Source organism: Narcine bancroftii, chromosome 9, assembly GCF_036971445.1.
Source record: "Narcine bancroftii isolate sNarBan1 chromosome 9, sNarBan1.hap1, whole genome shotgun sequence".
Taxonomy (NCBI): Eukaryota; Metazoa; Chordata; class Chondrichthyes; order Torpediniformes; family Narcinidae; genus Narcine; species Narcine bancroftii.
The window spans coordinates 115,822,006-115,848,752 of record NC_091477.1 but is presented as its reverse complement, the minus strand read 5'-3'; the positions used below and the strand labels follow the sequence as shown (position 1 = coordinate 115,848,752).

At 43.9% G+C, this 26,747-nt stretch overlaps 1 protein-coding gene across 1 annotated transcript in view; it reads right to left on the bottom strand.

The window, feature by feature from the left end:
• Positions 1-16,658, bottom strand: part of LOC138743609 (glycogenin-1-like) — a 56,498-nt gene extending 39,840 nt beyond the window's left edge. The window contains exons 1-2 of the mRNA XM_069899124.1: positions 16,504-16,658; positions 5,304-5,478 (exon numbers count right to left, since the gene is read on the bottom strand). Of these exons, the coding sequence (XP_069755225.1) occupies positions 5,304-5,478; positions 16,504-16,658 (330 nt within the window). The remainder of the gene's footprint in view (positions 1-5,303; positions 5,479-16,503) is intronic.
• Between the last annotated feature and the right edge of the window lie 10,089 nt (positions 16,659-26,747).

Genomic DNA, 26,747 nt, shown 5'->3' with positions numbered 1-26,747 from the left:
CTGCCACAAAACACCAAATTTCATGACAAATTCTGATCCAAGGGAATATACTCCCAAAGCCATACTTAGAAGTGCTCTTTCCCCAGGATCTCAAATGGAGTTTAGAGACAAGGACACTGAAACTTTCCACTTGCCTGGGTGAGTGCAGCTCCAACAACTCAACAAGGTCACAGCATCCAGAACAAAGCAACCTGTGTGTATGGACTACATCCATTGCCCTAAACATTCACTTCTTTCACCCAAGTGGCTGCTGTGCACATCACCTACTAAAGTCACCTATTCCACAAACACATCCCAAGTCTGTGGCCAAGCAAGACCAGGCATTTGCAGAGACGGGAGCACCCTCACCGGCAGGTTCCCCACCAAGTTACACATCAGTTGTACCTGGAGCAAAAGCAAGGTGACTGTAGTCTTTGTAGCCCCATCATATTCGAAAACCAGTTAAGAATTCCTTGGAGGACATTCCAGCTGCATTTAACATGATCAGTTGCCCTTCCACCCACACCCTGCTGTTGCCATTGACCAAAAGAACCAGGCACAGCACCTTGGCCTCAAAAGCAAGTTGGAGGTCGGTGTCCCATGATATCAGTTGGTCATCAGCCCTTCAAACTCTACTCCACCATTCAATAAGATCGAATCTCAACACTACTTTCCTGTAAAAAAAAAACCCACATACAATGCTGGAAAGATTCAGCAGGTAAAACAGTGTACTTTATATTGCAAAGATAAAGAAACATAACCAACATTTTGGGCTTAAGTATGAACAAAATGTAGACAGGGGCCCAACTTTCCTGTTCCAGACTCGTATTTCTTGACATCACCAATATCCATAAGTCTATTGATCTCTACTGAGAATGACCAACCCTCTGTGGTGGACCGTTCCAAAGATTCAACACCTCAGATTAAATTCACTTCTCCTCATTACTGTCTAACAAGACAGATTACAACCCTCCTGATCCTGGTCTCCTCAACTGCAGGACTCATTCTCCCTCTCCCTGCTCCACTGAGTACTTGAAGTAATTTTGGGATTTGAATGAGATTTCTCATTCTTCACTGCTCTGTAGTGAGCAGACCATTTGTTTTCTTAGTGAAGGAGTCCAAAAATTATACATAATACCCTCTGTGTAATCTCAGCGAGACCTCAAACAAATTGCAGCAAGATACCTTTATTCTCATACTCAAATCTCTGGGCAATAAAGATGCTTCTAATGCTACAACTCAGCACCCACTCTACGAAACACAAGCGTTCAATTTCCTGCACCCCCGCAACACAAGGCTTGGATGGATACTGCCATGTAAAAGTATCCACCTGGCAAGACACTCCGCAGCACTGAAGGGAGAGCATGTTGTCACGGGGCAACAGTAGTTCAGATGAAGTTACTCCCAAAGCACGGGATCAAGTCACCTTTATTTGTCATTCATACCGTGCATTGCACGGTGCAGACGAAATCGCATTTTTCCGGGACCACCGAGCAGATAGAAGTTAAAATATTAAGCCATATACAATAAAAATCCAGGGTACACTATCCAGATGTAAAGGCCCAAGGGCTACAGAATCTCTTACCAGATGGCAGAAGGGAGAACAGTTTACACAAGAGGCGAGTGAAGACCTTCACAATTTTTTATTGCTTTCCGCGTGCATCAAGTGTTGCATACGTCCAGCATGGTAGGAAGAGAGCCCTCAGTGGTCTTTTCCGCTGACTTCACTCTCCTCTGCAGGGTCTTGCGGTCTGAGGTGGTGCAGCTTCCAAACCAGGCGGTGATGCAATTGCTCAGAATGCTCTCAATGCATCCTGCAACCCAGCTGCTTAAAGACTCCAGTTGTGTTTTTTTTTTTTGTTTTTTTTTTGTTTTTTTTTTTGTTTTTTTTTAAGACTCCAGTTGTTAAAGCAGCTGTATTCTACAGCAGAGCCAGCAAGTGGGCAGCACGGAGCCCAATATCACAGGCACCAGTCTTCACTCGATCGAGGACATCGACAAAATGTCGTGTCTTAAGAAAGCAGCCTCTATCCTCAAGGAGCCTCACCACCCAGTCTCTGCCACCATTGGAATAAAGGTCCAGGACCCTGAAGACGAGCACTCAGCAGCGCAAGGACAGCTTCTTCCCCGGTCCCATCAGATTACTAAATGAACAGTGAACCACAGACCCTTTTTTCGACTTTTTCCTTGCACTACTTTTTATTTATTTTGTAAAGTGGTTTACACGTTTGCCCTTGATGGTGCTGCATAACAACAAATCTCATTACATGCTCACATCAATAAATTCTTATTCTAAATGAGGTGCTGTCTCACAGTTCCGATCCTGACCTATGGAACTATCTGGGTGGTGTTTACAATTTCCCTTGAGATCCCGTGGGTTTCCTCTTGGTCCTCTGCTTACCTCCCACACCCCAAAGGTGGGTGGTTGACAGATTGATTGGCCACAGTAAATCGCCTCTCATGTGCAAGAGACAGGTTGACTACCGGCAGAGATACACGGATCACAAAACATGCAATTCGTGCAAAGGGATGGTTTTTCCGTCAGCACAGGAACTGTGGGCCGAACCATCTGCCCCAGTTTGAAGACCCGTCTGAGATGTCCATCAGCCTCCATCCACAGTTCTCGCCCAACCCCAGGTTACGGTGCCAGGAAATATTCTCATGCAAACCTATCTGGGGCTGCTGGGACAGGTCCACACCACCCTGCACACGCTCGGTTCTCGCTGCCACTTCAGGAAAGAGGTCTAGGTGCCACAAGACTTGCTCTACCTGTTTCAGGAACAGCTGTTGCCCCTCCACCGTCAGCCTCCTCAACAATAAACTCAATCCGGGACTCCTTCAGGACTCTTACCTGTGCACTTAATTTTTTTTCCTCTCTGTACTGCAGTTTGTTTACATGTTTATGCATCTTCTTCAGTACAGCTTTTGTTTTGCATTACCAATAGGTGGTAATTCTGCCTTGCCCACAGGAAAAAGAATCTCAGGGTCATATGTGAGGTCACGTATGAACTCTGACAATAAATATGAACTTTGATCCCTACCCTGGATCGTCGACCTTGGCCGCTGAGGAGTTGAAGACAATCCCAGATGAAGGCCTGCTGTAATGATCTGTGACTCACCATTTCCCTGCCCCCCCCAGTACTCCCCGCACCCCCAACCATCTCCACCCCCACCAAGTTTCCTGAAATCTACCGGAGGGAAAGAGTTCCCTGGGAACCTTCTCGTTCACTTGCAAGGCAACACAACAAAGAACAGGACCTTCACCCCAATACGTCAAGCTGGGCTAGACCCATTTACCTGCATTCCACCCATATTATTCCAAACCCTTCCAATCCAAATATCTTTTGAATTAAAATTCTAATTTAGCCATATAGGCCCTTCCAGACCACACCGCCCCACAACCCCAATAGATTTTTGAAGGGTGGGAGGAGAGGGGGAGAACGTACAAACTATTTACAGACAGCGTCAGATTCTAACCCCGGTCACTGCTGTTGTAACAGCAATGCACTAGCCACTACAATGACCTTGCTGCCCCACGACTGTCACGATTCCTGACGTGGACTACTCCGAGTGATCAACCTAAAGCGCATTCAAGAGGACTTGGCTTAGGACAATGATTTATTTTTAACTTTTAGCTTCAGGGCAATCACAGTCCACCAACTGTCAGACTACATTACATCCATGGATCACCACCACACAAGAGCTGTTTATTGAACTGAACACCATTGTACAAACACTTGTTTTTGATTACCCATCAATGCTTCACTCAGTGAGTAGGATGTGCTCGAATGAATGAGGGGTACGAATGAGATCAGTGCTAATATAGCCGCACTCTTCCTGCTGGCCAGCATCCTGTAACTCAGCACTGCTCACCCCAGCCCAACCAGCAGTGAATTGCACCATCTGAGATGTGGAGCAATTCCCCACAACCAAAGGACAAGGGGTTTGCATCAGGTTCTCAGCGCACAGAGTACGAGGTGTGGGAGACACACCTATCAGCAGTCCGCCTCGGGGAGTAGCAGAAGCTCCGTACGTCAGTGCTCCCCAAGGCACTTGTGCTATCCCGAAACCAGTCAGGGGCTGGTGATGTCAGAAATTTCCTGAACAAAAAATAATATTGGAAACACTCAGGAAATTCAGCACATTTGTGGTGAGGGAGAGAAAGAACAATAATGCCCTTTAAGGTTTCAGACCGGACACAAAAGAGACGGTTGTTGACTTCAGTCGGGCCTGGGGAGATCACGCTCCCCTGACCATCGACAGCTCTACCATTGAGGTCAACAAGAGTATCAGAGCATACCTGGCGGAGAATCTCACCTGGTCCCTTAACATCAGCTCCATACCCAAGAAAGGCCGGCGGCGCCTCTACCTCCTGTGAAGGCTGAGGGAAGTCCACCTCCCACCCTCCATCCTCACTACACTCGAGAGAATGTACTTTCAGCAGCCTGTGAAACTGCATCACCGCCTGGTTTGGACGCTGGTCCACCTCGGACCGAAAGACCCTGCAGAGCATAGTGAAGTCAGCGGGAAAGATCACTGGGGATCCTCTTCCTAGCAATGAAGGGCATCTACAACACTCGATGCAGGCGGAAACCAATAAAACATGGTAAAAGACTTCACACATTCCGCATGTAAACTTCTCTCCCTTCTGCCATCTGGCAGGAGGTACTGTAGCATCGAGCTCTTACATCCAGAGTGGGAAACAGCTTTCTCCCCCAAGCCATCAGGCTCCTGAACTCTTAGTACAGATGTGGATAATGTACCTTGGACTTTCAGTGTATACATCTCAGTACCTTAATATTTTAAGGTGTTAATTACTTTCCTAACACATCTATGTCAATATGCTTCGTGGTCCTGGAGAAACACTATCTCATCTTTTCTGTGCGAGCATGATATGAACGATAAATAAAGGTAACTTGACATGACACAGATGATGCCCGATTTCCCCATGCGTTTGCAGCATTTTCTGCTTTCAGATTTCCGGCATCCAAAGTAATTTAGCTCAAGGCTGGTTTAGTTTCTCCATCTTCAGCATAAAGCAAACGAGCTATTCCATCAGGTGTTACATTGCACAATGCCCCAAACTGCCAACTAAAATGGGCTAAAAACACAGAAATACTGGAGGAACTCAGCAGGTCTCGCAGCATCCATAAGAGGTTAAAGATATATTCCCGGTGTTTCGGGACTGAGCCCTTTTTCAAGAGATTGTTTTTAACTACAATCTCAGAGTTTGCACACTTTCATACTTCACGACTAAAATGTGCTGCTCTTGGCTGACCTTTGACAAGGCCACGTATCCAAATGCGTAGAAAACCACTGCTTACCAACGTGTCTGCATCCATGAATATACATTTGGAGTATTGTGTGAGAGCCCAGCAATGCAACTTGGTAAAGGTCACGCCCAGCTCTGGTCTCTTGATCATGGCAAGGTGTGCCGAATCCTTGCTGTCCAGCACATCCACTAAAAGAATCTCATCGAAGACCCTCTCCAGTGCAGATCTAGAGAAAGAGAGATGCATTTTGGATCAATAAACAGGTGTTATGCGTTTCAGATATTGCTTAAACTTCCAGAACCTATTTGCATTACATTCAACAAGATGAAATGGAATACTATCAATTAACTCCAACCCAAGTTTATTGGCTCTGTTTGTGGATGAAGCTTTTGGCCCAGAAAAACTGATCTTCAAGTGCTCAAATTTCAAGTAACTCAGATAAATTATCAAATGACATCACCACCAGGTCCAAATGTGGCCCTGATTATTGAGAATGACTGCACACCAGGCACATTTCTGTCCAACATGGAAGGGTTATTTATCTGTTGAGTGAATGCCAACTATCAGCTCAATAACTTTCCCCTGTTTATTTCCCCATTCTTTGTCATGTACCCATTCATACGCCCTTGATTCCCTTCCTACCCATGGGGGTCAAGTACAAGGGTCAATTAATCCAACAACCCATGCACTTTGGGTCTTGGGAGGAATCCAGACCCCTTGGTTGGGGAAATCCACACAATCACAGGGAGAACGTGTAAACTCCATACAGGCACAAGTTAAGTCAGCGCCACTAATTGGAATCTATGCATCAATTCAACGATATTTATATTAGATAGTTTATAGACATAGAACAAAACAATACAGTATGAACCCAGCAGCCCTCGGTATTGTGGCAACCCATATATTCCTTCCTAAAAGAGTATTAAACCCACCCTACCCCATAACCCTCTGTTTTTCTTTCATCCATGTATTTGTCTAAGAGTCACTTAAATGCCCCCAATGTTTCAGCCTCCACCATCATCCCTGGCAAGGCATTCCAGGCACCTACAACTCTGTTAAAAAACTTACCCCTGATGTGTCCTCTAAATGTCCTTCCCTTCACTTTGTACATATGTCCTCGGGTGTTTTCTGATCTTGCCCTGGGAAACAGGTCCTGGCTGTCCACACAATCATTGCCTCTCATAATCTTGTAGACTTCTACCTAGCCTCCTATGCTCCAGAGAGAAAAATCCAAGCTCTGCTAACCTTGCCTCACAAGACTGGTTTTCCAATCCAGGCAACATCCTGGTAAATCTCCTTTGGACCCTCTCCATTGATTCCACATCCTTCCTATAATGAAGACAATACTCTAAGTGTGGTCTCACCAGAGATTTGTAGAGTTGCCACATGACCTTTTTACTCTGAATTTAATTCCCCTATTAATGAAGCCCAGCATCCATAGGCCTGCTTAACTATCTTATCAACCTGTGTGACAACTTTGAGGAATGTATGGATTTTAACCCCAAGGTTCCTCTGTTCATCCACACTCTTAAATAACCAACCATTAACCCTATACTCAGCCTTCTGGTTTGTCCTTTCAAAATACATCACCTCACACATCCAAATTGAACTCCATCTGCCACTTTTCCACTCAACTCTGCATCCTGTCTGTATCCTCTTGTGACCTTCGACAAATTTCAGCTTCATCCACAACTCCTCCAACCTTCGTGCTATCCGTAAACTCACTGACCCATCCTCCTGCCTCTTCATCCAGGTCATTTATAAGATAGAGAGACAGACAAATTTTTTAAAAAATTGCAAAGAGCAGGGGTCCCAGACCAGATCATTGCGGTCCTCCACTAGTCACCGATCTCCCGGTAGAATCCTTTCCTTCCACTACTACTCTTTGCTTTCTACCTACAAGCCAATTTAAAAAACAAAATCTGCACACCCAAGGTTCTTCATGACTTTCTAAATGAGTCTCTCATGGGAGATCTTGACAAATGCCTTGCTAAAATGCACGTAGATTACATCTATCGCCCTACCATCATCAATTTCTTTTGTTACCTCCTCAAAAACTCAATTAGACTCGTGAGGCATGATCTTCCTTTCACAAAGCCATGCTATTCTTGAGTAGACTGTACTTCAAGAAAGAATGGAGATTTATGGAGGCACAAGCATGAAGCGGACATGTAGTGCACTAATCACTATAGCACTCCAACTGTGTGATTTCCACACTTGTAACTCCCAGCCACGCATGGCCCATTATCAAAAAATGAACACGATCTAAACCACAGCTACAAGAATAAAGATAATCAAGAGCTTGGGAAACCTTTGATATTGCATGTCTGCCATGGGTCTGCTGAATGAAGCTCCTGGAGTGGCAAGAATTCCAAAGTGGACTCCAAGAAACCCCAACCTTCAGAAAGAGTGTCTGCCCAGACGTGTGAAAATTGGAGGCTGTGAAAATTTCTGCCCAGGAATCGGCAACATTGCAGAGACATATTGAAAATGCAAACCAAGTAGACAACAGCAAAATGATAGGAGATTTTGGTGGAGTTGGAGGTGGGGGGGGGGGGTAGGTGGTGGTGGAAGAGAATGAAAGAGAGTGGAGAAGGCCAGAATTCCACGTGGATTTTAAGGCAGGTGTATAATTGTATGACATAGAAACATGCTCTTTGGCTCAACTCCTCCCTGCTGACCAAATTGCTTATCCGAGTGTGTCCCACACATCTGCATTTGGCCCATATTCCTTGCAGTGTCCATAGGAGGTAAAAATATATAACCAACATTTTGGGTCTTGAAGCCCTCCACTATATTATTTTCACAAAGAGAATGGGATAAAGCAACACAGGCACATAAAACAATTGTAAAGAGGGCAAGAGTGGAAGGATTGCGGGCTAACGTACATAAATGTTTGAAGGTGGCAGGAGAAATAGAGAAGACGAAGCACAAAAGCTTAAAGGTCTGGTCACAACAAGAGTATTATATACAGAGCTGGTCACTGCAGCTTATTTGGAGTCTCTTGTGAGGTGATGAGGAGATTTCTCAGAGAAGTTCTGGGGAATGAGACTTTACCGACAAGCTCAAAGTGAAGAAGCTGGCTTTGTTCTCTCTACAGCAGAGTGAGAGGAGATTTGATAGAGGTGGACAAGACTATCATGTTTGGACAACGTAGACAAAGTTCTTGTGTAAGAGATTCAGAGAGAGAAAGGGTGTCTGCTATGAACAGAGAAATTTCTTCCGCCAGAGGGTGGTGAATCTGTGGAATTTGTTGCCACAGGCGATTGTGGAGGCCAAGTCACTAGGTGCATTGAAGACAGAGATAGATGGGTTCTTGATTAGGCAGGACATCAAAGGTTATGGAGGGAAGGCTGGGATGTGGTGCTGAGTGGGAAAATCGATCATGATTAAATGATGGGACAGACTCGATGTTCTGCTCTGATATAACATTTTTATGCAACGCAACAAAGGTGCAACATCCATAGGAATAAAACATGACCAAGGTTTGAGGTCAAGGAAAAAAAAGAGGCACCCAAATAAGGTTGGAAGGAGGGGGTGCGGGAAGGAAGGGTAGAGGAGAGATGGACAATCCTTTGCTGCACTGACAGCTACATAGGTGCTGCCTCCTGCATTCATGATGAGCTTGTTAACTTCATCCACTTTGCTGTCAACTTTCACCCAGACTTTCTTGTTCAATAATGTTTTCATGCAGCAAGTGACTCAGTGCCCGCTAGAGTGATGCAAGTGCAGGTGGTGAACGTTGTTGACAAGATAAGCACTGGAAGGAGATAAGCCTGCAGAGCCATGTGCATAGAGAAGAGGAAAGGAGGTCAAGTGCATTGCTTTAGAGAGGTGGCATAAATTCAGCAGGCTGAATGGCCTCCTCCTGCATTGCGGTTATTCGTGACATCCTGATTGATGGAGAGGATGTCAAAGCCCATGACGCTTGCTCAATCCATTACACCGATTGGAATCCAGCCCAGAAACATTCACTGCTAAATCACAAGGTGACAATGAAGGATAAGAAGGCTTCCTTGGGTCAATTCAGTGCAAGAGATCCTTTATCCTTGTGCCAGAATGTGGAAGAAACAAGAGTGAAGTAATGAAAGAAGGTGCTGAATTCTGGTGATCCCAAACTCAAGATGGTCGGCACAACACCATCACACTGCACAGAACAAATACACTGCCTGAAGATCGTAGCTGCAGAAGACAAATGGACAACCTTTGTATCAAAAGCACAGAAGGAGACACAATGTTATTAGTATTTGTTGCAATACTTCAACAAAAAATTTGTACTTGGATCTGAGAAGTTCCACATATTTCTGCTTGAAAGGAAATTTATAGTGGAAAGCAATCACTTGTCCCTGTGAAGCTCAAATGGCTTGTGAGGAGCAAGAGCATAGATTATTGCCAGAGGTTGCCGCGTTCATTCAAGTGGTGCCAACAAAATGCACTCCTTTCTATTGCATTGCATCACTCAATTAGTGAACTATATACTGCGTCGAGGTCACACAGCACAGTGCACCTGGACTACGGTCAGAAATCAAACGTGACGTCAACCATAGATTTGAGCCTCAAGCGTAATCAAGTAACTGAGCTTTGGGAATGAGATGTAGCCGGTGGAACTCCGTTAAGAGGCTTCAAAGCAGCATTTTTAAAAACACAGCCTGGCAGCGAGCTACAAGGAGATACAAGAGCCGCTGGCCAAAGGCTTGGAGGATATGGAGAGTTCTAGAAGTTTATACAAGCTAAAGCATGACAATAATAGTACAAGTCAATTCAGGACACAGTTAATGAATTATAGGGTTTCAAGGAGTGCTTCATTCATTTAAGTATCTCTCCACATTTCATTCCAGCGTTCAAGCTAGGTTGCCAAGTGTCCATCTGCAAATGATCTTGTTGGTTCCCTTTCAAATATCAAAAGCTCTCCCAATTTGGACAGAATAATAAAGCAATCATTTTGGAGCAAATCCATCTTTGAGTCAAATGAACAGAATTGTGTGTATGTATTCACATGCACACATGCTCAAATCTTTCCAAAGTTCTCATTGCTTATTGTATCCATAACTTGTCAGTTTAACTTCTAACATTAATCTATTTTTAAGAAAATTAATTGCAGGTCCCCATCAGCCAGAACTACTCTTCTAATGCTCTTGGAAAATGGTTCAGAAATAACCTGCTCGAGTCTGTCATAAGCACCAACCTCCCATCCACTCTAGACAACTGTCCGAGATGCTGCCTCAAGAAGGCGGCCAATATTATAAAAGATCCCCAAGACCCTGGTCCGCCACCTCTTCTCACAGAAGCCTAAAGTCCAGCTACTCCCTGTTCAAGAACAGACTTCTTCCCACCTCAACATTCATCAGGCTCTTGAACCTCCTCATATCACCACCCTAGGTGTTCGATGTGAAGAACAGAAGGATGATGAGAATGAAGGTGGAGCCACTAAATCATAAACAAGGCAACATGGTACTCAAGAATGTGGATGAACCGAGGAACTTTGGGGTTCCAGTACATACATCCTTCAAGGTTGCCGTACAGGTTGATAGGATAGTTAAGAAGGCCAATGGGATGCAGGGCTTCATTAATGGGGGATTGAGTTCAGGAGTAGAGGTCATGCTGCAACTCTACAAATCTCTGGTGAGACCACACTTAAGAGTAATGTGTTCATTTCTGGTCACCTCATTATAGGAAGGATATGGAAGCTATGGAGAGGGTGCAGAGGAGATTTACCAGGATGTTACTTGGATTGGAAACTAAGTCTCATGAGGCAAGGTTAGCAGAGCTGGGACTTTTCTCTTTGGAGTGAAGAAGGATAAGAGGAGACTTAGAGTCACAAGATTCTGAGAGGCATAGATAAGGTGGACAGCCAGCATCGTTTTCCCCCCAGGGCAGGAATAGCAAACACCAGGGGACATCTCTTAAAAAGTGAAGGGAGGAAATTTAGGGGAGACATCAAGGGCAAGTTTTTCTTAAAAAAAGCTGCAGGTGCCTGAATGCCTTACCAGGGAAGGTGGTAGAGGATGAAACAATAGGGGCATTTAGCAGACTCTCAGACAGGCACATCAATAAAAAAAAAATTAGAGGGTTATGAGGTGGGAATGGTTTAGTACTTTTTTTGGTAGGAATATATAGGTCAGCACCACATTGAGGGCCAAAAGGCCTGTCCTGTGCCATAATGTTCTATGGTGGACAGCCAGCACCTGTTTCCCAAGGCAGGAATAGCAAACACCACAGAACGTATGTACAAAGTTAAGGGAGGGAAGTTTAGAGGAGACATCAGGGGTACATTTTTTAAATAAAAATTTATTTAAATTAATTTACCTGCCGGCTTAGCTATTTATTCTTTTCTTTCATTCTATTTATCCATCCATTTATTTATTTGCACAATCTAGGGCATTTAAGGACTCTTACGCACATGAATGAAAGAAAAATGGATGGTTACGGGGTAGGGTGGGATTAGTACTTTAAAAAAAATATATACAGTATGGGTTGGCACAACATCGGGGGCCGAGGCGCCTGTACTGTTCAATGTTCTACCCTTACCATAAGCTACTGCAGGACCACCAAAGCATCTACCTGCACTATTGAAACATTAATATGCACATTGACATAAAATAGATTACTTTTTGCATTGTCTATTTATTATCTCTTGTGTAAATGTATACTGTGGTGAGTGTATCTACATACCCATGTGGCTACAGCAAGCATGATATTATGCACACCCACACACACGTACATATGTAACAATAAACTAATCACCATCAACTTAAAAATCTGCTCACAGCCTGAGAATTTGTCTAATTTTTGGTTATACAGTTATTTATTCTAACTATTCCAAACTATTGCGAGTGGGCAGCGTGGTTACCGCAACAGTAATTCATCAGATGCAAGGATCGACAATGAGATAGACAACAGACTCGCCAAGGCAAATAGCGCCTTTGGAAGACTACACAAAAGAGTCTGGAAAAACAACCAACTGAAAAACCTCACAAAGATAAGCGTATACAGAGCCGTTGTCATACCCACACTCCTGTTCGGCTCCGAATCATGGGTCCTCTACCGGCACCACCTACGGCTCCTAGAACGCTTCCACCAGCGTTGTCTCCGCTCCATCCTCAACATCCATTGGAGCGCTCACACCCCTAACGTCGAGGTACTCGAGATGGCAGAGGTCGACAGCATCGAGTCCACGCTGCTGAAGATCCAGCTGCGCTGGATGGGTCACGTCTCCAGAATGGAGGACCATCGCCTTCCAAAGATCGTATTATATGGCGAGCTCTCCACTGGCCACCGTGACAGAGGTGCACCAAAGAAAAGGTACAAGGACTGCCTAAAGAAATCTCTTGGTGCCTGCCACATTGACCACCGCCAGTGGGCTGATAACGCCTCAAACCGTGCATCTTGGCGCCTCACAGTTTGGCGGGCAGCAGCCTCCTTTGAAGAAGACCGCAGAGCCCACCTCACTGACAAAAGGCAAAGGAGGAAAAACCCAACACCCAACCCCAACCAACCAATTTTCCCTTGCAACCGCTGCAATCGTGTCTGCCTGTCCCGCATCGGACTGGTCAGCCACAAACGAGCCTGCAGCTGACGTGGACTTTTTACCCCCTCCATAAATCTTCGTCCGCGAAGCCAAGCCAAAGAAAGAATTAGAGTGCCGGCGACCCAGCCTCTATTCTGGTGATGTAAGGAGTTTGCACATTATCCCTGCGTGTGTGAGAGCTTCCTCCAGGAGTTCCAGTTTTCAAAACGCGGGTTGTAGGCTAATCAGGGTATTTGGATGGCACGGACACGTGGGCCAAAAGTGCCCATTAGCGGGCTGCACATCTAAATTAAATTTATGCACTTTGTCCACAGTATTACGTGGATTTCTCTCCGCTACAGAATCAGATCGCTCACAGTTCACCAAGCTCGAACTTGGGCTTCTCACTGGAACTACTCAGCAGTGGAGATTGGGAACAAAAATTACAAGTGGTGAAACAAGACATTTATTTGTAAGTATTTATCATAGTTTGAAACCTTCATGTACCTTATCACACAAATTAGTAATAGCTTAAGATAATAATTTCAGTAGGAGTGGCTGCACATCCTCCCATGTCAGAGCTGACAAACCAGGTTATTACTGCTTCAATGCAAATACAAAGCAGACACCTACAATTAAAACTTTGAGCTTTAAACATCCAAAGTGAAGCTTCCATTTCCATTTTTAGATTTTTCAAAAAACAAGAATCAAGCCACAGTAGGACCTTCTTCGACTGCCGTTCTGCTCCTCATTCTCTACAGTTATGATTGATAGTTTCCAAAATATTTATTTCTGCTTCCTTTCTCCTCCAAATTCTTTAGCTCCTTTATAGAACAGGACTCTTCCCTGCTCTCATCAACTTCCCCCAATTCCATTCTCATCCCTTCCCCACCTTCTCACATGATGCAGTTTTTCAGTACTCACTTTGCAATCATCTTAAGATCAATAAGCGAGGACCTCCTCACCGCCCACAACCACAGCGACCTCTAAGTGGCCAACCACTTCAATTCCCATGTCCGTCCACGGCCCTGTATACTGTTCCACCCTGACCACCCACAGATTGGAGGAACAACACTTTATTTTCCATCTGGGCACCCTCCAGCCAGATGGCATGAACATCGACTTTAGTGCTTTCCATTAGATCTGCTTGCCTTTCCTTTCCCCTCCCCCATTTCCTGCCTTTTCAGTTTTCACCTACACAACCCTACCTTTCCACTACCTCCTCCCCCAGTCCTGCTGTCCTCTCACTCCCTTCCTTCCCCACCTATCATCTCCTGCCCTGCCATCTCCCCCTTCCCCCCTCTCTTTCATTCTGACACTCACAGGAATTTTCTCATACCTTGATAAATGGCTCAAGCCCAAACCGTCAGTTACATATCTGCCTTGCTACATCAAGGACACTGTTTGACCTGCTGAGTCTCTCCACTATATTGTGTCTTTTACCAATTAATATTGTCTTCCCTGCCCCAGCTGCCTCGTTTTGGGCAATCATTCTGTACCACGTTTGGGCACCATGGTTAGGGCAACACCGTTACACGACAAGCGACCCGGGTTTGAACCCGGCACTGTCTGAAAGGAGTTTGTACATTCTCCCCGTGTCTGTGTCGGTTTCATCCGGGTCATCTGCTTTCCTTTCACCCTTCAAAACGTATCAGGGGCTGTAGGTCAATTAGGTGTAATTGGGCAGCATGGACTCATGGGCCAAAAGGGCCTGTTACCGTGCTGCAAGTCTAAATTTTTTTTAAAATTCCAACTTCCTAAATTCACTACCCACTGATAAGGTAACAATTATTATTTTTTACTTTCTCTCTTCCCACCAGAAAAAAACATCTCCTGCACTCCTTGCAATTTAAGAGCTTTGTATTCAATGCACATATTGCAGTCAACATCTGGCTAAATGGTCAAATGCAAAACAGACCAAACTCCTCTTCCAACTAAAACCCATGGTTGTGAGCCACCTCTAATCTTGGTATCATCTGCCTCCAGCCCAAGCCAGTGTTCCATCGAATCTCAAGCTTGAACGAACATGCTCCTTTTTTCGATCGGACATGGTTCAGCTTTTCCCAACTTTAGCTGCTGATTCAACTCTCTCCATTTGCACGTCCTCCAGACCCTGCTCTTTGTTGTTTTGTTCCTACCCATTTACTGATGTCATTTAGTCTCTTCTACCCTCTACCCCATCACCATCCTGCTATTTTGTTGCTAATTCTCTTCACGCTGCAGTTGAAACCAGTTTCATTAAACATATTGCAGCTCAGTACAGGCACTTTGATCCACACCGTTGTGCTGACTTGTACAAACCCTATTCAACAATTTCAACCTTCCCATAACCCTCTATTCTTCTTGTATCCATGTGCCTAAGAGTTTTTGTTTTACAAAAGTTTCCCTGTTGCATCAACCTCCACCACCCCCCCCTGCCATTGCATTCAAGGTGCACACTACTCTAGGTGTGAAAAGATTTTGGCCCTGACGTCTCTCTTAAATTTTCCTCCCTTTCAACTCCCTTCCTGGTTACGATGAAAAGCGTTGAGCCCAAAATACTAACTGCTTCTCCCAAACATTTCCACCCCTTTCCCTTCTCATTTAGGATGCATGAAAGGGATCATCTGAGGAACAGGTGTGAGAGAGGAACTGTGAAAAAGGGATAGGGTCGTCACAAGAGAAGGTGGAAGAGACATAATCCAGGGAGCTGTGGAAGTCTGTGGGCTTGTAAGAAATGACAATGTGCAATTTGTCTCGAGATGGAGACCGATGTCCGGAAGGGGCAGAGAGGTGTCAGAAATTGAGGGGTTGCTGAAGACCAATATTTCAGGTTCCTTTAGGGACAGCATAAAATTATCCTCATGCCACGCATGGTGAGAACCATTTACAAGAGATAGCAATGATGGCCAAAATGAAACTAAGCACAACATCGCAGGTGGTGATGAGAGAACGAGTCAGAGAATGAACAGAGAAAGGATAGGAGACTGGTTAAAATGGTCTGTCCAGTTCACATTTATTATGTTTGATTGTACAAGTACAACCTGACGAATCTGCATTCTCCAGTCCACGATGCAAAACATGCAGATTAACAACCAAACATAACACACTTACAAACAGTACACCTGCAGGACAGATATTCATATATACAAATAAATAGTTTCTTAAATATGAGCATTTCAGATAGCAAGTTTGAGTAGTTCCTTTAGCATTCTCACTGCCTGTGGGAAGAAGCTGTTCCTCAGCCTGGTGGTGCTGGCTCTGATCCTCCGGTACATCTCTTGCAACAGGAGCAACTGCAAGATGTTGTGTGCGGGGTGAAAAGGTGTCCTCGACGATTTTGCACGCCCTCTCCAGAAGATCACCTCGATGGGGGTTGGGGTTGCAGAAGGAGACTCGAGTAATCCTCTGCCACTGTAGGCTTGTGGATCAACCTCCCATTCATTTCTTTTCTCTGCAGCAACTGTTCCATTTCGTGATGGAGCCAGCTGGGACACTCTCGACAGAGATCCTGTAGAAGGTTGACATGATGGTGGTCAGTAGCCTTGCCTGCTTCAGTCTTCTCAGGAAGTGCAGTCCAAGGTAATTCATGGTAAATAATTGAGAGTTGTCAAGACTGTCAGGCAATTGAATGTGTGTAACTAAACAAAGTCTTCAAACAGTTTCAACTTTAAAAAATCCCAGCCAAACAATGTTCATTTCTAAAAAAATGGTTAAATTGAGCTAAAAGTGTATATACAGCCATCCAATTCAGTGTACAAATACCTCATATTGTTAGATACTTGGGGTGTAACAAGAATCACCAGCTTCCTTGTCGTTTTGTGCTTCAGCAATGAAGTGCCCAGCACCAAGGCTCCCTTTCCATACTGGTCATTTGTTGCTAGTGTTACGAAGGCTTGATCTGCAAGACAGAAAGTCATTGCAACGTTGTTAAGTTCCAAACAGATTTCAAGGTTGACAATATTTCCTTAAAATAAATTCTCCAGAGCAGAGCAAACTAAGTGAAGAAAGCAGCGTTCAGAAATTGGGTGGGGGGAAGGGGGGGGGGGAACTCTCCCACAAACCTTTGCATTTCCAACTCTGTTTTTATTCATTTCATAAAAACATGCATGTAGCAGGCAGTGAGGGTAATTGAATGAAGCCCTTTCTAACATCAAATCAATAATCGGGAAATTGCAGATGCTGAAATTCTGGGGTTCTTAGAGAGACAGATTCAACTCCAGATCAATGACATTTCATTCAGAACTAAGCAACAAAAATAACCAAAGGATTCCTCGAACAGTAAAACCCATGGTATCCAGAATTCAAGCAACCAAACAACCGGCAAAAGAAATCCATATATTAGACTTGATCTGCCGATTTCTGCTCACCAGAAAAGTTTTAGTTAGGCAACCAGAAAATACACTTATCTGGCATCTACCAATCCCCATAGGTGCCCGATACCAGGGATTTTTCTGCATTTCAAATTTAATTGGCTGCAGTCAGTGCTCATAAATATCATCTCCTATACATTGAAAAAAAATATAGATTGGGCGATTGCTTTGTAGAACCCTGAAGGGTGTTCACAGCGATGACTCAACATTTCCAATTTCCTGTCACTTTAATTTGTCAAATCATTCCTCTAACCTCGCCAACTTTGGCATCTCACACCATTCCAATGAAGCAACTGTGGTGCACATAATAATCACATTGACATGGAGTGATTAAACAGCTTTAGTTACCCAAAAACCTGAGCATTACTGATAGTTGGCCAGGTTCTAGGTACAGGAGCAAGAGGGGGAAAGTTCAGGCACAACAGACTTTATTGGGAAATCCAGGGAGGAGCCAAGGGAAGGTTTAGGGAAGGTCAGGGAGGTTCGGACTGTCCAGTCCATGCATCTATGTAAATGCCTTTCACCACAGCAACTTATTTCCACTTCTGACCAGAGAATGTTATGGACCTCAATGCACAAAACAGAATTCAACTGTTTCAGATAACCAGCCTTTCCAGTTTGGTTCAGAACTGGGCAGGTGTGATGATAAAAAAAAAGTATCAATACACAAAGGTGCTGAAGAAACTCAGCCAGTCGTAATGAAGTAAAAAGGTAACCAACATTTCAGGCCTGAGCTCTTCATCTGGAAAGACAGAGAGATGCCTGGATAAAAAGGAGGTTGGGAAGGGAGGGTGGATGGTGCACAGGCTAACAGGCAAGAGTTAGCAGATGGGAGGGTAGAAGAGAAAGAATCTGAGAAGTGACGGGGAGAGGCTTGAAAAGCTCTCTGATAGAAGCAAGGAGGAATTAGGGAGCTGAAGGAAAGGAGAGCGAGAGAGAGAGAGCAAGAGGTTAACAGAAATTGGAGGTCAGTATTAATGCAAAGCCAGAATTCAATGCATTGCTCCTCCAATTTGTGATGACCTCAATTTGGTGGCGTGAAGTCATGGCCAGACATGTCAGTGTGGCAACTGTGTGTGTGCAATTAAAGTGGCTGGCCACTGGGAGGTCCTCGCTGTTGTCCAATGAAATGATGTCCCAAAACCAGAATTTATTGTCATGAACAGAACACAAATTTCACAGGCTGAGTTAACAACCCTCTGGAGCTTCTTCTTGCCCCGATCATTGCCACCGCCATACCAAATAGTGATGCAACAAGAAGAATGCTCTGCGCGGTGCACCTGTAGTCTTCAGTCCCAGTTAGATTTGCAGAAAGTACAACGTTTTCTCATCTTACAGCACCAACATTTTTCCCTGCTCTTGTCCTTGTTTATCTCCTTCCATTTACAGATAGTTCAGCTGTGACCAACTCCCACACCATCCTCGCTTCCCTTGTATTCCCACCATTTGTGTTACCGCACTACTACAAACATTGTTTTTGTTCTCTTGGCCCATTCTTTTTTCTGAGGAAATTTCACGGGCCATTAAAAGGATCAGTTTTAATTATCACGGACTTTCTAGTAGCTTGCAGCTCTCAGAGTGCGCACATTAATTAAAAAATGGCAGTTGCATCTTCTGTAAATAAAATGGTTCCCTGCCATCACTGTTAAAGAATCTGCTGGTGTAACTGTTGCTTCTAGCTTTTCCTATCAACACAAAATGCAATAACACAAGAAATAGGGACAAGAATCAGCCTCTTGCCCGTCGAGTCTGCTCTGCCCTTCAGCAAGATCAGTCTGTGAACTCCGTTCTACTTCCCTGTAACCCTCAATTTCCCCATTATTCAAATTCATCCGTGTCTTAAATATTTTCAGTGAGGCAGGCTCTGCTGCTTTTTGGGCAGAGAATTCCACATTCATTACCCTCTGGGAGAAACAGTTTCCCCCTCAACTTGGCTTCATGAAATTTACCAGCCACTGTCTGATTTGACAATGTGTCCTTTCTGATAATAAAACAATCATCAATCTACATCTTGGAATCTTGAGGCCATGTCCTTAGTTCTGGTCTCACCTGCCAATGGGAATCAGTTCCCCACTCACATAACATACACAACCCTGCTCCCATGGTTTATTAGTTTATTGAAGGAATGGCAAGCAACTTAAATCTTGCAGAAATGGATACCCCAGCACCAATCCAGTCGAGTTTCATTCTTACAAAATCTTCTTAAATGGAATTGCAAAATATTTTCTGAAGGATTAGTGCTTGCCAGAGGTTTAGTCACGTCCCTGAAATTCAGCCTGCTGTGTCATACCCGAACCATCAGACCAGAAGGAAAACTTGGCTTCGTGAAAAATACCAGCCACTGTCTGATTTAGCAATGTGTCCTTTCTGATCTTAAAACATAATCTTCAGCCAATGAATAACCACTTATTTAATGCTCCAACAGCTCATGTTGCAATTATTTTATTAGATATCAAAATTTATGCCTTTGGATGGTTATAGTTTAATGTAATTTAAAAAGGTTTCTTCTCATCAGACAGATAAATGTCATACACATTCCTTGAATTCCAAACTTTAAAGAACTAATTGCAAAGTTGGGCAAGGTAGATACTTGTTCCACTTTCATTTCAAAATTTGCAAAGTTTGTAAAACTGGAAAGCAGTAAAAACTACTTTACTTGCCAAATTATAAATGATCCAAAACATGGGCTCTGCTGTCTTCAATTCTTAAAAGATAGCGTTGGCGGCATCCCGGAGGTTAGTAGGCTGTGCTCAGCCCTGTTGATTACTGCGTGCGTGTGCTGGCAGGTGCACGCGAAGGCCGGCATGGTTTATTGTGCTGGAGGAGCATGGTTTGCGCACGCATGGTTGGCTTGGCCCCGGCAGTGAACCGTTGGAGCCAGGGCCAGCGTGTGCACGGAGGAGCATGTGCAGATAGGAATTTAAATATAGGTTTCCCTATATTATGGTCAGTTGGAGCTCTGAGGAGGGCAAGCTGGGTGTCGACAATTTCTATTGACCGTTTAATAATATTGAATGTTTAAGCAACCTTAAAACATCGTTAAAGTTAAGCATCCTAAAAGAACATTAAAATTTGTTGAACATCATTAAGACATTGAATGACGTTAAATAATCATTAAGCTGTAGTGGCGGCTACTCTGCTCCTGCAATAACACACACAACTAGACGGGTTGAGCTCAGTGAGCAGACTAGTTTATTGCAGGCTGTTGGTCTGCACTTATACTCCCAGCCCGGACCTGGCTGAGAACCGTGCTGGAGGGCACTGACGTCATCTGGGCGTCTCGTGGTCCCCAAGTACGGGTTTCTGAGCCCTGAGCTGGAAGGAAGGGAAACCCCCGACGGCGCCATTTTGGCCAGCTGCCCCGCCGCGTGGCTTACAAGCGGGGCCAGTTTGCCTGCCTTGTGGTGAGCCGCCGCAAAGCCACCTTAACTTTCACACCAATATTTTGTTAAGAATCACCCACTTAAAACATTACTTAAAGCCTTTTCATAGAACAAGAAAGGTGACTACAAGTTTTGAGCATTATAAATAAAGGATTTAAATACATAATTTGAAACATGCAACAAATCTCCAGTCTTTATTCAGCCCTTCTGCAACCTTGACGAGCATTTTCAGAGCCAGAATAGATACCATTTTAACTAACGTGCTCAAACTGGCATCAAGTTGTGCATCTCCCCTTGAATTATATTAAAATATTTTGTTTAAATATACATGTTGAAAGATATTCTTCAGTGCAATCCTGAAAGTTTTTTTTCCTTTCTTTTATATAATTATATTTTAATTTTCATATCAACTATTTTGAGGGTGGAAGGAGGTTTTTGGTGGGGTGAGGATTATATATCATGTTTGTAGTTTTAGTGTGTTTTTCTATTTGTGTTTTGTTTTAATATATTGAATTTGAATAATACATGTATGGAGAATATTTAAAAATATTCAAAAAACCTGGCATCAAAACAGAAAATTCTACATGTCAAGCCATCATTAACTGAGCTCAGCACAAGTTGAAGAACCATGAAGGAGGAATCAGGCCCGAAATGTCAGTAATACATCTTTACCTGCCATTTCCTCCACCAGTGTGTGTTTTTAACTACAATCGCAGCGTCTGCAGACTTTTGTTTCAGTCACTTCTCAGCACCACTTGGTTCTAGAAGAGTTGCTGGAGGCCAATCTCTCCTGAGTGACACACACGCACCTTTACCTAATCCAAATCCATCAGTGCAACTCTTCTCTTGCTTAAAGGGACCAGTAGCCTCCCATTACAAGGGGAAAACATTCCTTCTATTCCCCTTTTCTCAGGCAGTTCCATGGAATCCAGGATGATCTGACCCATTCCAATTTTGAGGATTGCAAAATATTTGTCCTGAATTCCTTTAATTGGGGTGACTGTTTCAAAGCACCCCTCCCACAACAAACAGAACAAATTATGAACACTTTAATACCCACTTACAAAAAAATACTCCCTCCTTATCAAATCCCATCATAATTCTAAAGACACTTCAGAGAACATTATGAGTCACACATCACAAAATCAGATTGGTCAACACCTTCACGAATGAAGCAACCTTGTTTAATAAAACCAAGTAATAGGAACAAAATCAGGTGGGGAGGTGTTCATCATAATTGGGAAAAAAAAATCTCTTCAACCAGGCTTCTGATTAAAGGAAATTCCAGAGTTCGAAGCCTGAAACAACTGATGATACAGCTGCCACTCACAGACTATTGCAATCCAGGCAAGCACAAGGAGGTCAAAAGAAGGGGGCAGTGGGGCTCAGAGGACTGAACAGCTGCATGAGGAGACTGGAAGGACATGCCAAACCTGGTATGATTTGATAGCAAGGACGGAAATCTTAAACAATGGGACCAAGTTGAACTGAGAGAGCAGTGTGGACCAATGGCCACTGCAGATCAGCACAAGCGTGGAGGTGAGTGGTTAAAATCTTGTCGGGGGGGGGGGGTGGAGTTGATGAAAATGTGAAAGAATAAAATGGAATCTGTGCAATTGTGGATGTTTTGTATTCAGCATGGACTTGCTGGGCCAAAGAGCCTTTACAATGAACATTCTGGGAGTGTGGGGCTAGCTAGGCCTGGAGAGAATTAAGGGTAGTAGCATTTCCCCAGAAAGGGGAGTGGAGAAAAGTTTACTGAGAGGTGGGTGTCTGGACTGCATTGCTGGGGGAGGCGATGGAGGTTGGAACAATAGGGACATTTAAAAGCCTCAGGCACAGGGATGCAAGAAAATTGGAAGGTGTGAGGGAGGGAAGGATTGGTTCATTTTGGAGGTTTACATAGGTCAGCACAGCATCATGGGCCGTTTTGAGAGACAAAACAGATCAGCATTTGGCTTTTCCACCTCTTAAGCGATCATCCAGTTGTGCCTTCTGTTCACAAGTGGTGGCGTGCCTTGGATCCAAAACTTCAGCTATCATAATCTGAATCTCAGAACAAAACAAGGCAGGAACCATAGGCCCCTCAAAACTCACTGATCTGTAGCTCAACTGCCTTCATTACATTCAACACACGCCCTCAACACAAGCATGAAAAGTAAACAGCTGCCCTGGTTCAGAAACATTCAATACTGTAGGGTGGAGGACTGTTCCAGATTTCCACTTCACTCCGCATAGAAAGGGTGAATTTCTTCTGATAATTACCCCACCCATCAGGGATTTGGGCGACGGGGTCAGCGTAGCTGTTAAAGCCATGCTATTACAGCGCAGGTGAGCTGGGTTAGAATCCAGCACTGTCTGTTTGTTCTCCCCGTGTCGGTGTGCGTTTCCTCCGGGCTTTCCAGTTTCCTCCCACCCTACAAAAGATAGGTTAATTGGGCTATTTGCGCAGCACGGGTTCGTGCGCTGAAAGGGCCTGTTACCGGGCTGCATTTCCACATTTCTTTTTTTAAAAAGTTAGCAAATCTCTCATTTAAAAAAATTAAAGACATAGAGTATACATACAGCACAGTAACAGGTCCATGCTGACCAATTTTACACCCAATTAACCAACGCCACCCACCCCCCCCCCCCCCCCCCCCCCACAGGTACGTTTCGAATGGTGGGAGGAAATCGGAGCCCCTTGGGGAAAACCTACGCAGGCACGGGGACAACGTAGAAACTCCTACAGAGAGCGCAGGACCCCCATCACTGGTGCTGTAAAAGCGTTGCGCTAACCACTACCACAACCATGCCACCCGGTTAGCTGGATTTGATAACACCACGATTTTTCGTCGACTAGAGATGGACTCAAACTTCTAAGATTTGACATTCTGCACTGTACCCACACTTTTCATGAGAACTGACATTGTGGATGGATTGTCACACTTCAGATATTGTCTGAGCAAGGCTCCTTAACAAGTGAAGCATCTCTTTCTCAGATTCCAGCAAATGGAAATAAAAGCTTGTAAACATAAATCTCATCTGTGTGATGCACCACCACAATTACTTAATCAAGCAAAACACCATTCACCTTTCAAGTGGCAACAGTTTAATTTCCGCAGCTATTCTTTCCATACGTTTGGTAGATCACCAGTTATATCAAGAAGATAAGCAGGGAAAAAAGACACTTCCCTGAGGGTCCAATTCTGTTTGTGGAGCCAGCCAGGGTCCTAAATGAATACTTCCCATTCGTATTCACAGAGGTTGTCTTGGAAAATCGTGGGCTCAGGAGTTAGTGGTTTAGCATCAAGGAGGAGGTGAGCATTAGATGTCCACAGGTGGATTAAAGTTGATAAGATTCGTAGGGATGGATGAGACCTCTCCCAGATTGCTTTGGGGAGCAAGGGACAAGATAGCAGGGGCCAAAAGCAGATCTTTGCACTCTTGTTTTCTTCAGGTGAAACTGGAGCTGAGCTAAGGTTGTTCCTTTTTCTAAGGCAGCCAGCAGAGACAAACTTGGTAATTATAGGGCAGCGAGTTTTATATTAATGGTAGGGAAATTATTGGAGTAAATCTGAGAGACACGATTTGGAATGGCAAGAAGTGGTCAAGGGTAGACACAGTGTTTTATGTGGGGAAAACCCAGTCTCACTAATTTGATTGAGGTTTTTGAGGAGGTAAAGAGGAAGTGTTAAGAGTTATATTCTATACAAATAGGTCTTCAAAAGAGATTGTGGGGGTTTAGTGTAGGTCACTTCACAGACAGTAACACTTCACAAGAGCTATGCATAAGCAGAGACTTCAAGTCCACTGTGACTTTACAGAAACTTGGAAGAATGTCTATGTAGATTTCACAAGTATGTGTTCATTGGACTGATGCTGTGGAGTAAATGGACTATAGTCTTTAAAGCAACAGATGCCAAGGCGGTTACTGGTTCCAGTGCCAGCAATCTGTCTGGTTGCAGTTTGCTGTTCTAAGAGAGGTTTAGACAGACTAGATGCAGGAAGGTTGTTTCCAACGCTGGGAAAAGCCAGAACCAGGGGGTCACAGTTTAAGGATAAGGGGGAAGTTTTTTAGGACTGAGATGAGAAAAAAAATTTCTCTCAGAGGGTCTGTGGAATTCTTTGCCACAGGAAGTAGTTGAGGCCGGATCCTTATCAATATTTAAGAGTAGGTTAGATTTGGCCCTTGTGGCTAAGGGGTATGGGGAGAAGGCAGGAACTGGGTACTGATCAGCCATGATCATATTGAATGGCAGTGTAGGCTTGAAGAGTCAAATGGCCTATTCCTGCACCTATTTTCTATGAGGTTTTGCAGAGAGAAAAACATGTGATTTTTTTGTGGCGAAGGGGGGGAGAAGAGAGAGAGAGAGAGAGAGAGAGAGGAGTCAGCTCTACAGGAGGCTGCAACATGGCAGGCTTGTTAAAACCCCATTTTGAAGACGGGTTGGGAGTTCGGGGTTCAGCCTGTTGAAAACACATAATTCTTACAAAAGAAAATGGCTGGCTATTCTCCTGAAATAAAGGAAATGAGAGGAATTCTGTGGTGACCTGGAAGAAGAGGTTATCATCTGGAAAACCCACAATGGGGCAAGTTTCTTCGGCAAGGCACTGAAGTGACTGATCGTGTGAGATCAGTTTGTGAATGTCCAACAAGCAACAAATCTCTCTCTGAAACTGACAAGAACTTTCCTGAGTGGTAACCAATTACCTTTAAGCACCAGAACCTGGTGAAGATTCATAAATTCTGCGCACAGTATAAGAATTGCCTGATACTGATGAACGTGGAGAAGTGAATGATTGGACTATGAAAGCAAAGAACTTTCTTGAACATATACACATTACATACACGTGCACTTAGAATTAGCAGAGGGTTATGTTAGGTTAAATTAAGTTAATAGTAATAAGTTGAAGTTTAATCCTGTTTTTAATGTTTAAAGAAAATTTAAAGCAACTTTTGTTTAAGTAACCATTTGTATTGCTGCTGGGTTTTGGGGTCCTCTGAGCTCATAACAGAAGACTGATGGAGACAAGGCATTAGACTTAAACAAGGCATTTGACAAGATTTCTATTGATAGATTATATGACATGATCACTAGAGCATAGGCAACAGTATCACTGCCATCAGGAAGGAGGTACAACAGCATCAAAATCAGGTCTTCCAGGCTGGGAAAGCACACATCTTTTTCATGATCTCGTCAAGAGCTGTGGACAATCTAACCACAAAAGGAGCTGACACAAAACTACCATTTCACCAGTCACCAACATCAAATGGCCCCATCTTCAGAATAACCCAATGGCCTTCAAAAAAAAAAATACTTTGAATTATTATAATGAGAAATGAAGCCATTATTAACCAATCATATCAAAGTTATACCGAGGTAAAAACCTAGTGCAATGCTTTGCGACTTTCCACCATGCATGTTAAAGTTTATTTCATCTGTACGCTGTTATTGTCTGCACGACAATTATTTACTTGTAGGAGCTTCCCAGGACTGCAAAACCCACAACATACTATATGGAGAGGAAAAAATATAATAGGTACTCACATTTGGTCATGGGGCAAAGGAAGAATGGCCTGAGTCCGTACTGCTGACAGATTGTTCGTGGTCTTGCAGTGTCATGGCAATTATGTAATACTATTACAATCAAGATTCACATCAAGGCTTTGACAGTGAATGATGCCATGAAGTTCAACAATGAAATGGTAGAAATAAACTGCCATTGACTGGCTCACCTCTGTAAATCTGTCAAGTTTATTTATCACCTGATTACACAAGTACAGCCCAACAAGACAGCGTTCTCAGGTCCTCAGTGCAAAACGTGAACACACAAAACCAGACATCACACACGTACAGACAAACCATACATATGCAGGACAAGTATTCATCTATACAAATAGATATTGTTTTGTGAATGAGTGTCTCGGAGGGTCAGTGCGAGCAGTTCCTTTGGTCATTCAGCATTCTCACTGCCCGTGGAAAGAAGATACTCCTGTATCTCTTTCCCAACAGGAGCAGTTGAAAGATCCTGGGCACAGGGTGGAAGGGAGGTCCTCAATGATTACGTGCATCTTCTTCAGATAACAATCCCGTTGATGGGGAAAGAGGGAGACTCCCATGATCCTTTCTGCCAATCTTATGGTCCTGTGGACTGCAAAGACATACCCAATTCCTTGGTCCAGATACTTATTCTGATGCAAAAATGGTATAATCTATTCCAGTCTCCAACAGGACATGAATATTGCATTTCACCAACATTCACCATTAAG